The following is a 17,965-nucleotide window of genomic DNA, read 5'->3' on the forward strand; positions in this document are numbered from 1 at the left end:
TAAGTAAAAACGTTTTGACTTGCTATCTTAACAAATAGTACCTCGTGTCCATTGTATGGGTCGAAGTCGGACCGAACAAGAATCTGCGTAAAGAGGGACGACAATGTCACTTGGGCCGAAGTCGTATTCGTACAACGCTATAGTGACAAGCATCTCGGCCACAGTCGAGGTCGTGTACTCAGAATGCTTGTACGGTGAATTGGATGTCACGGCATTTCATAGGGTCAGTGTGTAATTCAGTTAAATGACTTAAGTACTCTGGCTAATGACCGTTGTGTAAATGAGAATATTTAGTATATATACTAGGTGTGAGAACGAAGAAGGGGGGATTCTCACAAATAACACACTTCTTCACTAACGGGGATGGGAATAGGAGAATCCTACTCACCGAAATGAGAGAACGTTCAGAGCTTTGCTATTCATCTTCTGTAGCCATCATTATGGAATAAATAAAGATAATACCCCATAGTCATCAATGGTGAATTCTTTATTTCTTCTTTATTTTACATTATGGATTGACAATGCCAAGAATGAATGTAAGCTCATTATGTACCTTAGATTTCTTTCCATTATCTTAATGAGTTCAAGAGCTTAACCTTACTCAACTCTTCTTACTTATCATTCATTAATCTAGAGTTAATTATCTTTGGTTGGGATTTACCCCTTACCCATTCCTTAAAATTGGTTTAACTAAAAAGGGCTTAACATTTTTTGGTCAAACAATTTGACGCCGTTTGTGGGGATTTTCTAGCCAAAGCCTTAGTTCCCTCTAGATCCAAACATAGTCATAGCTCTATCTCCAATTCGATGAAGTTTCACCCTTTCATTATGAATGTCGACTTGCGAAACCGGTCGGTAACCCCTCGAAATCGCCAAACCAACCAAGGATAAATCCTTACGCGAAATCGGAGTTATGCCTGGTTTACACACGAAAACTGCGCTCCGCCACATCAGCAACCCTGATGCATTGTGAATATGAGCCATCATAGTGGGACTACGACTATGCATACCAAACACGTCCGTAATCCCATTTCCAGGTTAGTACCCAACACCTCTTACATCCTGCGCATATCGCTTTCCCTCATACTATATGAGACGATGCTTATGTAATTAACTGACTAAAATACTCTTTGTCTGTATGTTTATGGATTGAGATGAACTGGGACTCGAGCTTGAGACCCTAATAGGGGGAGTGGATCGTTCGCCCACGAGATTGCAAAGCTCAACCAGTGACAAGGCTGAGCGCAAAGCCGAAGCCGACATCAAGCCAGAAACTAGTACCAGAATACAGAACAAGGCGAGCTGCGCTGCAGTGCGATCCCTAGTTCATTGCCGAATGAGGGAACTCCCCAGATCCAAAGAGCCCAGCCGTCAAGGGAAACATAGCCAATCAACCTCGTTCATCAGCCAAATAGCAAACCAAGGTAACAGATTATTCCATGTACTTCTAACCCGTTGTTCCTTCTTAAAAAAAAAAGAGAGAGAAGTAAAATAGAGAACAAAGACATCCTCCCAAATACGCTAACGAAGGCTAGCCGACATACAGGCTCTAAGTTCCTCCCTACGACAAACGATAAATCGGGAAAACCCTCCACACCGTATCATACTACGAATAACAAACAAACGACTCAGAACAAGCCGACATCATTAAGAAGCAATCTCCATAGCCTGGGACTGGGTGGTGAGCCCATGGAACGTACAGTCTCGCCAACACAGGCAGAACATGAACACGAAAAGCTTGCCCGTGCTCGCCATAACGATGCTACGCCAATTCAGCCGACTAAATACTACAAGTCACGTCCGAACTTTGTTCAAATTAATCAATCCCCAAGGTTCCAGAAGCCCAAGAAATAAGTTCATTGCCCATCCCGTCAACAGTCTCTCCAAGCCGAGCAATGAAGGGATTAGATAGACTGGGACTCACCCCGACGCATACATAAACTATGCAGCAACGCTTGATATTCTCCAATGAAAGCAAGCTTAGATAAATCGAGACTCACCCCAACGTACACATAAACGATGCAGCAATGAGTAATACTCTCCAATAAAAGCAAGACAGCGAGCAACATTCTTACCACTCCACCAAGCCCACACATCCCCAAGCGAAAGTAAAATTTGACCACGTTCGGTTCAACAAGCCAAAGTTTGACCTCGCTCGAACTCCTAAAGGGTTACAATTCGACCTCGCTCGGATTTATACCCTTACGGTCCCCGGCTGTCGCCAAACAAAAGTAAAATTCGACCTCGTTTGAATCAACAAGACAAAATTCAACCTCGCCTGAACTCCTAACGAGTTACAATTCGACCTCGCTCGGATTTATACCCTTACGACCCCCGACCGTCGCCAAGCGAAAGTAAAATTCAACCTCGTTCGAATCAACAAGCCAAAGTTCGACCTCGCTTGAACTCCTAACGGGTTACAATTCGACCTCGCTCGGATTTATACCCTTACGGCCCCTGGCCATCACCAAGCGAAAGTAAAATTCGACCTCGTTCGAATCAACAAGCCAAAGTTCGACTAGCTCGAACTCCTAACGGGTTACAATTCGACCTCGCTGGGATTTATACCCTTACGACCCCAGCCATCGCCAAAGAGTAAAATTCGACTTTCGTCCAAACTAATAAAAGTTCAACCCCGCTCGAACTAACAAAATAAAAGTTTGACCTCGCTCGAACTAACAAAATAAAAGTTCGACCTTGCTCGAACTAACAAAATAAAAGTTCGACCTCGCTCGAGCTAACAAAGTAAGGTTCGACCTCGCTCGAACTAACGAAGTAAGGTTCGACCCCGTTCGAACTAAGAGATAAGATCCGACCTCGCTCGAATCAGCGAGCTAAATTCAACCTCATTCAAATTCCCAACTAAAATCAGGGAATCATCACCGGAAAATCTGGAGATCATTTTCCTAAAAAATGAATGAGAAAGAAAGTCTAAGACATGCAACCAAAGACAAACCAACTATCTTATTCAAAAGATATACATACGCAACAACGTCTTACAAAAGGCCAAAAATGGGGCCCCATATAAAGAAAAGCAAGCAACAACAAAAGATCACAAAAAAACTAAGTACAAAAAGCTACAAAAACTTCACTCGGCCTCATCTCCACCACCGTCCTCGCCAGTGTTGTAATCATCAGAAGAAAGCCCATCTTCAATCTCAGCACCCCCACCGACCTCCGGTGTCGCAGGGTCATAACCGTAGGTGAGACGAGCCTCGCGTGCCTTAACCTGAGCATCTTCAAAAATGGCCTCAGGAACGCTCCCCACCGCCCACAAACCCTTATATATATCTCGTTGGGCCTCAGCATGGACCCATATCTCGTACAAATGGCAGGGGACAACAACAGAGGCAGATTCTTGAGGGGTCTTGAGCCAACAGCTGCGCCTTCTCGGCCTCGAGAGTCACAACTTGGTCTCCCAGGCTCGAGGCATCCCGATCAAGCTCACCGATCCGCTCCTCGAGCCGTGCCTCCTTTAGTGTAGCCGCCGCCGTCTCGACTTCCCACTCAGACCCGAGGACGCGAATAGTGTCTTCCAACACCGCTGCCCTCGCCAAAGCCGCCACTCGAGCTCCATCGACCCTCTCCAACTCGGACACCTTCTTTTCTAGCTCAGCCACCTTCTCTGTCCACTATGCACTTAGATTGGAAACTCTAGTGGCATTCTGCTCAAGCTCGGCTCACAAAGACAACACCTTCGCTTGAAGATCCTCGCATTCCGCCTAAACCCCTTTGCCCACCTCGAGCTCTTCGTCTTTAGCCCTAAGCAGCCCCTAGAGCTCGCTACATCTGCTGATAGAATGCACCAGATCCTCATCTTTCATCTCCAACTCCTACTTGAGGGACCGAGTATTACTGCCCGCCCTAAGCTGCGCGTGCATCTCATGGCACCTATTGCGATGCTGGCGATACTTCGTCGCCATTTTCAGAAAGATAGCGGCCCGAGTCTCAGCCCGACGAGCACTCTCGATATCCAGCATGTAACTTTGGGGAGGAAAAAAGGAAGAATCAGCGAAAGCAAATGGCACAAAATAAAGAAAATAGCAAATGGAAACTCACCCTCAAGGCCATCCCAGCCACACCGCGTGACAACCTGGAATCACTAATCTCCCGAAGAGACCTGCTTTCGGCGGCGGAGCACAGAAGTTCAAATTGGGGCACCAAGTCCACCGTGTCCTCCAACAAGTTAAAGTTTGACGAAATTTCGAGCACACGGGAAGGGCTTTCCGCCCTCACATTAACCCTGGTAAAACCTTCCTTGAACATCCTCATGTCCTCAGGAACGGTATCAGAATCAGACTCATAATCACTACCACTACGCCCTTCAACCTCTCATTAACCGAAGAGGGTGTGTGGGCCTGCCGAGACGTCGATGGACCGCTCGAAACAATCGCGACAATCTCCAAACTCTGTCCCCCTGCTACGACAGCTTCTTCCACGCCCGAAACAGGAATCGCCTCCACACCCAGGCCGACATCACCGCCGGTTTCAGGCACCGCCGAAATAGGGTCGCCCCTCGAGGGCATTTCAATCAAAGATGCCCCCTCTGATATTAACCTCTGCATCTTTGACGGGGCCTCTTCACCACCACCATGAGAAGGTTCGTCCGCCGAACGGACTGTGGGAACCGGAATGTCTGACCGAAGAGCAGCCTCCGAACGAACAAGTTCGGACACGAACGTGGTCCGCAGAATAACCAGATTTTGGATGCCATCCTGCACAGCTACCATTGGTACGAGCCGGGCAAAAGAAGCCAGCTGACGGAAAGCAATGACGGGAGCCCTCGCCCTTCTCGCTCCTCTCCGACATGCCAATGAGAAATTCGACCAAATGAAGATATATGGTAAAGAAAAAGATGGAGCAAAGAACAAAACAACTAAGATCGAAACAAGCTGACTCACCAGCAGAAGGTTTGCGCCCAAACCTATCATAAAAAGGCACCCATTCGCGAATCCCCATCGTGTGGGGCAGAATCGAGCTCACCAACTTGCGAATATTATCAACTTGCGGAGGAGATACTCTCTCGGCTGCGAAAACAAAAAAAAAACTCGACGAGGATCACTAAAGGGAGACAACCAACAACCATTTTCAAAAAATATATAATAAAAGGAAGGGAAGAGCTAAGGGTGCTCTGTTCGGACGTAGAAGAAGTTCTTCCAAAGCCGTGATTGGCCTTGTCATCCATCTTCACCACCAAACCTTTGGTTCCTCGGTGACAAAGGTGAATCATCGTGCCCCTATAAAAATAGGGGGTGAAGAGGTGAAGCATGTGTTGTAGAGAAATTCCCCGATCGGCCAGCTTCGCGTACTTGATAAGCATAAGGAAGAGTTTGTATACGTATGAGAGAGTTGAGCTGGGCACACCTCGTAGAAGCGACAGAAGTCAACCACCAAGGAAGGAAGGGAAAGCGTGTATCCGATGACAAATGGATATGCGTAAACCGCGCAGCATCTCGGGCGATGTATATGCACTATGTCACGACCCGTCGGAACCAGTTCAATGTGATCAGGGATGCTCCATTTGGTTTTGAACGCTGTGAGCACCGCGACATCTATCGTAGAAATAACAGGTTCATACTCATCCTCGACAGGGCTCTTGAAGTTATTCCTTGCCTTCCTGGGCGAGGAACCACCTCATTCACGGTTGGAAACTTATCATCTTCCGGCGTAACTACACCCTCTTTATGAAGAGGTATATCAATTTCCGGCGCAAGGGCACCAACAACTCTCTCTGGGTCAGAGGATGCACTAGCCATCTCTTCTCTGATTGCGAAAATCAGGAATGATAAAGGAAAAAGGTAGCGGCAACAAGAACTTTTAACAGAAAGGGAAATGTGAAAAACTGAGGGAGAAGAAGAAAAGCTAAAAAAGTCTCTCTTGAGCGATTGGGAAACATAACATTCGAGTGTAAGAGCTTCCCCTATTTACAAGGATATAAATACCCTGAGTGGGAAAACCAAACACTGTCATTTTGAAAACAGAAAGGGCACGGGAAACGATGCAACATACAAAGAATGTGCGCCATAATGACGCATGATGAATTAATGACATTTTGAACTGATGAAACGGTTTGGTGCAGCTTTCAAAACGTCACACCGTTATGTCGCCATGGGGTGTTCCCCTATCAACCAAAACGCTCAGATTTCTCAAACTTTCGAATTGGCAAGGTCCGCCTACCGAGCTCGCCCAAGGGCGACCCCGACAAGCGGAAGGACTAACTGTATGGGTCGAAATCCGACTGAACAAAAATCTGCGTAAAGAGGGACGACAAAGTCACTTAGGCCAAAGTCGTATTCGTACAACGCTATAGTGACAAGCACCTCGGCCACGACCGAGGTCGCGTACTCATAATGCTTGTACGGTGAATTAATGTTACGACATTTTAGAGGGTCAATCTGTAATACAGTTAAATGACTTAGGTACTCTGGTTAATGACCGTTGTATAAAGGAGAATAGCTAGTATATATACTAGGTGTGAGAACGAAGAATGGGGGATTCTCACAAATAACACACTTTCTCACTAACAGGGGATGAGAATAGGAGAATCCAACTCACCGAAATGTGAGAAGGTTCAAAGCTTTGCTATTCATCTTCTGTAGCCATCATTATGGAATAAACAAAGATATACCCTGTGGTCATCAATGGTGAAATTTTTCTTTCTTCTTTATTTACATTATGGATTGACGATGTCAAGAAGGAATGTAAGCTCATTATGTACGTTAGATTTCTTTCGATTATCTTAATGAGTTCATGAGCTTAACCTTACACTACTCTTCTTACTTATCATTCATTAATCTAGAGTTAATTAGCTTTGGCTAGGATTTACCCCTTATCCATTCCTTAAAATTAGTTTAACTAAAAAGGGCTTAATATTTTTGGTCAAACATCAATATTATTTACTTTTTGTTAAGAAACTTAGCTTAAAGTAATAATATAAAACAAGAAAATAGATAAGAATGTAGGGAGAAAGAGATGAGAGATTCTTCTTTCTTCCATGTATTCAAGCGTGTACAATTTGATGTCCAAACCCTCTATTTATAAGATGATATTGATGTAATGTAAAGGGATGTCATGAAATATTTCTTCCATGTATTCAAGCGTGTACAATTTGATGCACAAGCCCTTTATTTATAAGATGATATTGATGTAATACAAAGGGATGTCATGAAACATGGTTTTAACTATTGAGATCATGGGAAAAGATCATGGATGAGGTTATGAAGGTGTGGGGGTTACAACCATAATGGTAAGAAGCAGTGGAAGGTTAATTGAGAATAGTAATGGGAGTAACTTCTGTATGAGTTATGGACATCCACTGTTAAATAATTATTTATAACACTCCGTAAATTTTTGCACATCCCTAATTAAAACCGTAAGAATAAATTTGTTCAAATTGCCAAAATGATTAACATTTGAAACTGGAGGGAATAATAATTGGTTAAGCTTAGTGCCATTAAGTTACGCGCTTCTGTCATGGTCCTGCAGAACAACATATTGAGGAATTGTCCACTTTTATATTTACACAATAAGCTTATAAATAGGACCATATTTTAGTGCGTCTTCCTATAATAGATTGCACATGAATATAGTCCAAAAAGATGAGAAAGCCATATTTGACATATATTAAACACGTGGGCACACGCACGAAAAATGAGGTAAATAACAAAATATACGCGGAAAATAACGAACTCACTGAAAATTTACAATACAAATGAGGCAGCGGCGGAGCCACAGTGATCGTTGTGGTTCGACCGAACCCAGTAGCTTTTGTTCAAACTCTATACTTATATTAAGATATCCAATGAATATGTAAAAATTATTAATTTAGAACCTAATAGCTTAAAGGAATTATAATACAGAACCCATAAAGTTCAAATCCTAGCTCCGTCTCTGAAATGAGGTCATCTACCTTCGTCCATAGAAGAATATGAGATAGAATTTCTAGAATAATCCTCAACAAAACTATTGCCTCCAAAAGCCTTAGTAGAACTAGTAGCATTTGTCGCACCAGTTAAAGTACTACTGGCATTAGTAGTAGTAGTATTAGTAGTAGTAGTATTTTTTGTCAAGGCACTAGAACTATCAGTTGTCCATCTGCTTACACGGCCTTGTGTTGCCGGTTTACCAGGTCTTGGTAAAGTAAATGAATCACTTGAAAGCGTGAGATTAACAGAGTTCATATCGGGCCTATCTGAAACAGTAGGTTGACAGCACAGTAATCCTAACTGAATACACATTGCTGCTTCATCAGCATCGTAGTTTTCAAGGCTAGAATCAACAAGCTCCAAGGTCCTACGTTCTTGAAATAGTTCCCAGGCCTGTAAAAAGAGAGACAATATATTTATTTCTACATCCTCAAATTACTCTAGAGGAGAGTGGATGGTTAAATATCAAAGGTTGTTCTAGATCTTTTCCTTCTTCAGGAATGAAAATGGAAGTTTATGTGGCTGTCACTGCCAGTCACTTTTTCCTGCTAATGTGCAGCAGTGAACAACTGACTGTCTGTCTGACCAACTATGCTCTAAGATGTAATACTACTACTTTCAAGAAATGCCCATGACAGCAAGTTGTTATTTTGATATAAAATTTGAATATCTTATTTCCAGGCCAAACCCTCTTAGGGGTCATTTAGTCGGGGATTAGGTGGGATATTCCGGTATAAATTTTGGGATTAAATTTATCCGTGTTTGGTCGGATCTATTAGCTAAAACCAATTTTATTTTTAAACCAAAAACTTGGTGTAACTTATCCCGTATAAAAGATGAGATAAGTTATCCAGGTTATAATCCTGGGACTAATCATGGGATATCCCGGTTTTGAACCAAACGATCCCTTAGTATTTAGTGATATTCAAGTATGAAATTAAACTCAAAACTCATGAAAGAAATGCAAATCATACACATGCTCAATCACATAAACAATAACTTATACATTGAAGTTTTTGGGACTGGAACTTACATAGATTAAGAGGTCTGCCTTTTGTGGATCTAGCCGACGATCACTGCTCTTCCTGCCACTTATAATCTCCAACAGCAAAACGCCAAAGCTAAACACATCTGCCTTCACGGACAAATAACCATGCAACGCATACTCCGGAGCCATATAACCACTGCATTCAGCAGAAGCAGCTCAGATGACAATTAGTTTAAGGTTGAGCCTGCACTGAAAAAAAGGGCGGAGGAATGGGAGAAGAGGAACCCCTTTTTCTTTCCTTTGTCGATTCGAAAAAAAATACAAGGAAAGGAAATAACACTCACTATGTACCAGAGATTTTAAATGTATTTACATGAGTGCCGTCCTCTGGAAACAGCCTAGCCAGACCAAAGTCTGAGATCTTTGGATTTAATTGCTCGTCCAGCAATATATTACTGGCCTTAATGTCCCTGTGTATGATTCTTACAGGGGCTTCTTCATGCAAATAGAGAAGACCTCTTGCGATACCAGTAACTATTTGGAATCTCTTCGTCCAGTCCAAAGATGGAGACTTCTCCTTAGCTGAAAAATCGCACTTTATTAGTTTTTCCTGAGCCTGATGGTATTCAAGAAATTCTTGGCATCATGAGTGTTTATTTTACCAAAGAGGAAGCAGTCAAGGCTTTTATTTGGCAGATACTCATACACAAGCATCTTTGCAGGTCCGTCCACGCAACAACCGAACAAAATAACCAGATTTTTGTGCTGAATTTTCAATAGTAATTTCACCTCATTAGTGAATTCTTTTATTCCCTGTCTTGAATCTAGGGATAACTTCTTTACAGCAACTTCCTGACCATTTGGCATCAGTCCCTGTGAAGAAAAGTAATAAAAAGATAAAATCAAGATAGACTTCGCATCTCCCTCATTGAACTATACAACTATAGTAACCATATGAAGTTCATTAGGGCAGCTGAATTAATTATTAACTGGAGTCTCGGAATTTTGAAATATTTAGTTTCACTTGGACTGATTAAATTAAATGATTCTGATGTATGAAAACTTGTTAGTGATTAGTGAATACTATTTTACAGGTTCGGCTCCTAAGCAACAGGAGTCCGTGATGGTACTACATGGAAATTAGCAGTTCTCACTTCTCAGAAGGAGGACCTAGGCACTATAAAGCAACATCAGCAATAATCTATTCAACAGCCTATGCCCAACTCTGTTTAAATCAAAGAAACACCACATGACTTGCCTCTTGACCTTCTCTCTCCCGTCCAAGAATTTATCATCAGTACAAAGAACAAATTACCCTATACAATCATGGTTACTGTTTCATCACCACAACCACCATATTCCATCTCATGTCCATCATTTGCCAAGATTGTCACCACTTATGTACCTTATATCAAATCATCCACATTCAACCAATCAACACAACAATCCACCCAATTCTGTAGATAGAAGTCAAGATTAGCTTTTGACAAGCTTGTTGCCATTGGCAGCATTATTAATGAAACATCATAGGAATAGTTTATTGCTGAATACCTATGTAGGCATTCAAATCATTTTATACACTACCTAGGAATTCCCAAGAGTGAATATTAGGCTTGAGGTAGCAAAGATATTCCTTTGCACTACTCATATAGATAAGATAAAAAGCCCAAAGATAGCGTGTCACAATTATCTTAGCTGCACAACAGTAAATACTACATGTACAAACAGCAATTTGACTTGTTCCGTTGATCGTATTAGCACTCACCTAAAAGCTTAAGATGTGCAAAAGGGGTACATATGTATTTATTTTAACTATGTACTAACAGGCACACTCACGTGCAATGTGGAGATATTTTTTGTTAACGTGGGGTGGGGCGATGAGACTTGAACTAAGGATATTTGCTTGTTTTATACCATGTTGAATTATGAGAAAAAGAATAAGCTCTTAGATTCGGCTGTTCAAATTATTTTAATGCGAAATGTAGCAATTATGTAACGAAAAACCCTAATTGCTTGAGCCGTGGTTAGCTGTAGAATAAAAAAAAAAATCGAGGAGACGCACCTTATAAACAGGTCCAAAGCCTCCGTGACCAAGCTGATTAAGGTCGGAGAAGAAGTTAGTTGCAATTTGCAAACTGCGGAGCTCAAAAAACAAGCCATCTTCCTTGTCATCGGCTTCGGCTCCGACATCGGCGCTGCCACTTTTCCGTCGTTTCTCCAAACAACTGCACAAACTGGAGAGGAATCCCATAGAGAATATAAACAGCAGTTTCTTTTTCCAAGTTCGTTAGGTACTTAATTAAGATTACGTGTTGAATTAATATAAATAAAGGTCCGCAGCTTGATAGTGATTGCGTTGACCTGTTGACTAGTAGCCGGCCCCGCCTGAGCTTTATATTTTTTCCGACAAAACTCTTTCGCGGAATACATACTTTTTTTTCCTGATTTAATTTTTAATCACATCAACCGTGTTTCCCTCGCGCAATTTAACTGTTTCAGCATATACTAATTTTGAATATGATCAAAATTTCAAAACCCGTCAAATAAGATAGCAGATTGTCAAAATCAACAACAACAACACAAAACGCACTGTAATCCCACAATTAGGATTTAGGAAGGGTAGTATGTATGTATGCCCTATCACTAACTTCGAGAAGACAGAGAGGTTATTTTTGAAAATATTCTCGGCTTAGGAAAAATAAAAGAAATGGCAGTAACAATCACACAAATTTTAAAACCGAAGAATAAATACAAAGTTACAAAACTAAAATTGAGCATTATAATTAAAATACTGAAAAGAAAGCAACGACAAATAAGCACTTTATTAAACTGTTAATCGTGTTATTTGGCCAAATTTAAAAGTACATTTGACCAAATCCCTTCGTTTGACAAACTATTCAATCTCGTCCTCTAGCATAATTAGGAAGTATAACTTAGTTATGTTGATTACATAATGTCAGGGTAAGATTGTTACATAAAACACCTATAATTATTTTATTAACACAGACTTTTATTAGATTGAATTAGTAATAGCAAGTTTACAATAAGGAGCATATTCCCATTAGAAAGAACTAGCACAATTTCTATACTTTCTTGCCAAACAGTAAGCAATTAAATATGCTTGCCTCTTAACTTAAACCAAAGATATATTAAGATTTTTCCTTAGAAAAAATGACAATCCTCTAAAAGTATTCTAAACTCTGTAAAATCTTTACTCGAGGATTTACATGAAAGTACAGTTTTTTGGCCATCATATTTAATTATATCCGGGCTATTAAATCACATTCAAACACCTACGATTATGAAAGTATTATGTTGCAGTAAAAGCATTGACTACGAACCAAAAGTCCCTGGAGCAGTTGGGCTTGAAGTATTAAATTTAATTAACTTTGAAAAATCTTTCTCAATTGAATTCGTTCCTTGTACTAATAGATCTCTTAATTTTGTACTAATATTCATTTATTGCTAAAATTATATATGTTTTTAGGAATGCAATTATTTTTAGTCGATATATTTAAATTACAATAACTAATTAAAAGGGAAATAAATACTTTTGAATTACAAATATCAAAAATACAAACTATAGAGAAAAACTAGACAATTAAAATAATAAAATATGATTGAAGAAGTTGATTAAAAATGATGCATTGCATGTTCTGATTTTATATAGGAAAAAAATATTTTTGAATAGTAGGAAAAACAAGATGGACTATTTCAATGGAGTATTGCTCTTTTTTTTTTTTTTTGCAAATTAAATATTTTTTGTTCGACTTACAAGGAACAACTTATAGTTACTTTTCAGTTTTGCTTTTGCTTTGAAACACATGTAAGATCGGATTCTTTTCTTTTTATTTTTGGTATAGTACAATATAAGAAGTCTCATTGAGAAGATCAAATATCGGTCAAGTATATGTTTTATTTTAATCGAAATTATATGTTTGAATTGGTCCGTTATTATTATTTTTGGTAGCTAAGTGGTCTGTTATTAGAATATAGTAACATATAGTTGGTCGATATTAAAAAATGAATTAAATGTAAACTTTGAAATTGAAATGTATGTAGTAGCTTTGTTTACGTATATCAGATTAATCATTTATTGCGAGGGTAAGACATAATTTGGACTTTGAAGCTAGAAGTTTATGTAAAACTACTAAATGACACACTACAATTAGTCTATTTTCTTTCCAAATTCCAAGCAATAAAACTAGTCTGAGCAAAATCGTATGCTTGACCTAAAAAATAAAAAGATAAAAGTATTCACTAATTGATTACATTCTTTTCTTTAACTATAATTTTGAGATTAATAACTATTATAAATTTATTGATTCTTTTCTTTTCGTGTTTTTGTTAACATAGCAAAACATTTAGAGCGAACAAAATCTTAATAGACATTTAACAATAGATTACATGCTTTAGTGTTGAGTACTCAATATATTTATATCCATATTATAATACTTTTTGTTTTAAGCCATGTTTATATATATTGTCATGGAAATATTTTTCAATCGTGGAATTGTCAAAGAATGATTAAGCAATTTTTGTGATAGATTCCTAACATCGGTCAATCAAACATTAAATACTAAGTTGAATTATATTTCGTGTAGATTATGTTGAGTTTTTGTTTAAGATGAAATAGTCTTAAAATTAGAGTGAATGAGAAATGAGATTTGGATTTGGATTTGGTCAAATGATCGATCGATTGATTAATTTTTGGACCAAATTTATTTGTTAATAGTGAATATTAACGTGATATAATCCGTGTTCGTAACAGATGTTTTCCAATTCGTGTATTGTGTTACAACACTAAGCAATAAGCAGCCTAGTACACCTCCCACAATGGTGCAAGTGCTCCTCCCACAATGGTGCAAGTGCTCCTCCCACCAAGCAAGTGTACATTCCACCATGTAAGTGCTTCCTCCATGATAGCCTAGTGCTTGTTGCACCATGGAGGGGGCGGATTTCTCTCAAATAACTGTTATAAATAGAGCATAAGTTGGAGAGAAAGAAGAACACATCGGAAAAAACACTCGAAACACTCTGTATACACTTAATATACACTCTGTATACACTTAATATACACTATGTATATACTGGATATACACTCTGTATACACTGCGTATACACTGGACAAACGAATTGCAATCTGATATTCTCTTCAGTAAGAATTCAACATTGGTTATACTTTGCATTCCTTCCTCTCAGAATTTCCATTCGACTTCTGAGTTGTCCTCCTTATTCTGCATTGTTTTTAACTACAAATAAAGCATCCATAAGTGTGATTTGCTGCCGAACTTTGTGTTCGCTGAAACACTAGGGTTTGAAGTACCGCTACACCAGTGTGTAATTCGTTCTATCCTGGGAGGAAATAATCTATAACCTTGGGTACTAGGAGGGGATTAAATTCCTTAAGGAAACACTGTGAATTCAGTGGGCTCGAATTAATTTCTGTTTTATTTATATTTACGTTTATAAGCTAACGTTCTAATTTTCAGAATCATTATTTACAAATACAGGCAGGAGTAAACAACAAGCTTAAGGAATTTAATAATTTTAATTTCTGTATTTGTGTTACTTTTATTATTCTGGAAACTTAAAACCTTTGTGGTTTTGTGTACTCCCATTTGGAGAGTAAAGCCTTCGTGGCGTTTTGTTGGAGATTAAAATCTACGTAATTTTTCACTCCAGTTTTAAACGTTTGTTTGTGTCATTTTTACAGTAAAAATGACGAATGACGGAAATCAAGCTGTTCCGATGATGACTGCCAATGCATCGACAAGTCGTACTCCGGCGTTGGCACCGGCAAAGAAACCCGAAAAATTTTCTGGTATGGATTTCAAGCGCTGGCAGCAAAAAATGTTCTTCTACTTGACTACGTTATGTCTACAGAAGTTCATCAAGGAAGATGTTCCTGATCTTCCAGATGAAACTCCAGAGAATGAAAGCTTTCTCGTGATTGAGGCGTGGAAGCATTCTGACTTCTTGTGCAGGAATTATATTCTTAGCGGACTGGAGGATAATCTGTATAATGTATACAGTGGCGTGGAGACGTCAAAAGAATTGTGGAATGCGCTTGAAAAGAAATACAAAACTGAAGATGCCGGGATGAAGAAATTCGTCGCTGCAAAATTTTTGGACTACAAAATGGTAGATAGCAAGTCTGTTATTACCCAAGTCCAGGAGTTACAAGTGATTATTCATGATCTACTTGTTGAAGGTATATTTCAAATGAATGCTAATGTTGAAAGTAAAATTTTTAGTAATTTTACTAACGGAATTTTCATTGAAGGTCTTGTCATCAATGAGGCATTCCAAGTAGCAGCAATAATTGAGAAGTTGCCTCCATTGTGGAAGGACTTTAAAAATTATTTGAAACACAAACGAAAGGAGATGTCCCTTGAAGATCTCATTGTTCGATTGAGAATCGAAGAGGACAATAAAGCTGCTGAAAGAGAAGAGGCCGTGGAAATTCAACAATAATGGGAGCAAATATTGTTGAAGATAACAAAAGAGAAAGAAGGCTTCTGGTCCGAAATACAACCCAAGCAAGAAGCGGTTCAGTGGAAACTGCTACAACTGTGAGAAAACCGGACACAAATCTACGGAGTGTCGTGCTCGGAAGAAAGACAAGAAAAGGGGTCAAACAAACATGGTAGAAAAACATGATGATGTTGATGACTTGTGTGTCATGCTTTCTGAATGCAACTTGGTGGGCAATCCTAAGGAATGGTGGATTGATTCTGGAGCCACCCGCCATGTTTGTGCTGTGAGAGAAGCATTTTCTACATATGCTTCTGCTGGACCCAACGAGACACTTTCCATGGGAAATGCTGCAACGGCCAAGATTGAAGGATGTGGGAAGATATTTCTGAAAATGACTTCCGGCAAAGTGGTAACTTTGAACAACGTCCTTCATGTTCCTGAGATTAGAAAGAATTTAGTCTCTGCTGGACTTCTTGTTAAGCACGATTTTAAGTGCGTTTTTGTGTCCGACAAGGTTGTAATAAGTAAGAATGATATGTTTGTAGGAAAAGGTTACCTTACTGAGGGCCTTTTCAAGCTGAATGTAATAGTTGTTGAAACTAATAATAAAACTTCAGCTTCTTCTTACTTACTTGAGTCAAATGATTTATGGCATGTACGTTTGGGTCATGTCAATTATAAAACCTTGCGAAAAATGATTAACTTGGAAGTATTGCCTAAGTTTGAATGCGAAAAATCAAAATGTCAAATATGTGTGGAATCTAAGTATGTTAAACATTCTTATAAGTCGATTGAAAGGAATTCAAATCCTTTAGACTTAATTCACACAGATATTTGTGACATGAAGTCAATACCATCTCGCGGTGGAAAGAAGTATTTCATAACTTTTATTGACGATAGTACTCGATATTGCTATGTTTACTTACTTGATAGTAAAGATGAAGCAATAGACGCATTCAAGCAATACAAAAATGAAGTTGAAACGCAACTTAACAAGAAAATCAAAATGATAAGAAGTGATAGAGGTGGTGAATATGAATCTGCTTTTGAACAAATATGTTTAGAATATGGAATTATTCATCAAACAACAGCCCCTTACACGCCTCAATCCAATGGGATTGCGGAAAGAAAGAATCGTTCATTAAAGGAGATGATGAACGCATTGTTGATAAGTTCTGGTTTGCCACAGAACTTGTGGGGGGAAGCCGTTCTTATGGCCAACCGAATACTAAATCGAGTACCCCATAGAAAAACACAATCCATTCCATATGAAAAATGGAAAGGAAGGAAGCCCAACTTGAATTATTTTAAAGTGTGGGGGTGTTTGGAAATAGTGCAAGTTCCTAAACCCAAAAGGGTAAAAATAGGACCGAAAACAATTGATTGTGTTTTCATAGGATATGCGACTAATAGTAAAGCATATCGATTTCTGGTTCATAAATCAGAAAATCCCAACATTCATAATAATACGGTTATAGAATCAGATAATGCTGAGTTCTTTGAATATATATATCCGTATAAAAAGGAATGCGAGTCGATTGGTGAAGGATCTAAACGACCTCGGGAAGAAACAAAAGAAAGTACATTTAATCAGGGGGATCCAAGATGTAGTAAACGTCAAAGAACGTCTACTTCGTTTGGACCAGATTTTGTGACTTTCTTATTGGAAAATGAGCCTCGAACATTTAAAGAAGCTATGTCTTCTTCGGAATCATTGTTCTGGAAAGAGGCAGTCAATAGTGAACTAGAATCCATATTGAACAACCATACATGGGAATTGGTTGATCTTCCTCCTGGAAATAAACCTTTGGGTTCTAAATGGATTTTTAAGAGAAAAATGAAAGATGATGGCACTATTGATAAATTTAATGCAAGACTTGTTGTCAAAGGGTATAGACAACGAGAAGGTCTTGACTACTTTGATACATACTCCCCAGTTACAAGGATTACGTCCATACGGATGTTAGTAGCATTAGCTGCAGTGTATGGTCTTGAAATTCATCAAATGGATGTTAGAACGGCCTTCTTAAATGGAGAGTTGGAGGAAGAAATTTACATGGAACAACCTGAAGGGTTTGTGGTTCCAGGTAAAGAAAATAAGGTATGTAGACTTGTTAAGTCCCTTTACGGACTAAAACAAGCACCCAAACAATGGCATACGAAATTTGACCAAACAATGTTGTCAAATGATTTTAAGATAAATGAATGTGATAAATGTGTGTACATTAAAAATGTTCCAAATCACATAGTCATTATTTGCCTATATGTGGATGATATGCTGATAATGAGTAATAACATTGCCAACATAAATGCTACTAAGCGTATGCTAACTAGCAAGTTTGATATGAAAGACTTGGGAATTGCGGATTTAATTCTGGGGATTAAGATCCAAAAGACTCCTCAAGGTCTGGCATTGTCACAATCTTATATTAAGACAGTACTTGAAAAATTCAAGCACTTAGGCTTTAAAGTTGCAAAGACTCCAATTGACGTGAATCTTGCACTAGCAAAGAACAAAGGCCAAAACATATCACAATTGGATTATGCTCGTGTGTTGGGATGCTTAATGTAC

The 17,965-nt window shown here is 39.1% G+C and overlaps 2 protein-coding genes across 2 annotated transcripts; one reads left to right on the plus strand and one right to left on the minus strand.

Annotated features, from left to right (window-relative positions):
• Positions 1–7,670: 7,670 nt before the first annotated feature.
• On the minus strand, positions 7,671–11,217 carry LOC107823501 (cysteine-rich receptor-like protein kinase 44). Its single transcript, XM_016650153.2, has 5 exons — positions 10,976–11,217; positions 9,576–9,786; positions 9,258–9,495; positions 8,959–9,109; positions 7,671–8,318 (listed from the first exon to the last, which is right to left on the minus strand). The coding sequence occupies exons 1-5, from the start codon at positions 11,162–11,164 to the stop codon at positions 7,902–7,904; spliced, it is 1,206 nt and encodes a 401-aa protein (XP_016505639.1). The 5' UTR covers positions 11,165–11,217; the 3' UTR covers positions 7,671–7,901.
• Positions 11,218–14,739: 3,522 nt separating this feature from the next.
• LOC142182285 (uncharacterized) lies at positions 14,740–15,390 on the plus strand. The gene is made up of 2 exons (XM_075256482.1): positions 14,740–15,127; positions 15,200–15,390. Exons 1-2 carry the CDS (start codon positions 14,740–14,742, stop codon positions 15,388–15,390), a joined length of 579 nt encoding a protein of 192 aa, XP_075112583.1.
• Positions 15,391–17,965: the final 2,575 nt, after the last annotated feature.

This window comes from Nicotiana tabacum, chromosome 6 (assembly GCF_000715075.1).
Source record: "Nicotiana tabacum cultivar K326 chromosome 6, ASM71507v2, whole genome shotgun sequence".
Classification (NCBI taxonomy): Eukaryota; Viridiplantae; Streptophyta; class Magnoliopsida; order Solanales; family Solanaceae; genus Nicotiana; species Nicotiana tabacum.

Excerpts from the sequence above, each read along its gene's own strand:
- LOC107823501 (XM_016650153.2), bottom strand. The coding sequence starts at position 11,164 with ATGGGATTCCTCTCCAGTTTGTGCAGTTGTTTGGAGAAACGACGGAAA. Across the intron at positions 9,787-10,975 it reads GCTTTGGACCTGTTTATAAG|GGACTGATGCCAAATGGTCA; the intron begins GTGCGTCTCCTC and ends TTTTCTTCACAG. Across the intron at positions 9,496-9,575 it reads CCTTGACTGCTTCCTCTTTG|CTAAGGAGAAGTCTCCATCT; the intron begins GTAAAATAAACA and ends GCGATTTTTCAG.
- LOC142182285 (XM_075256482.1), top strand. The coding sequence starts at position 14,740 with ATGGATTTCAAGCGCTGGCAGCAAAAAATGTTCTTCTACTTGACTACG. Across the intron at positions 15,128-15,199 it reads TCATGATCTACTTGTTGAAG|GTCTTGTCATCAATGAGGCA; the intron begins GTATATTTCAAA and ends TTTTCATTGAAG.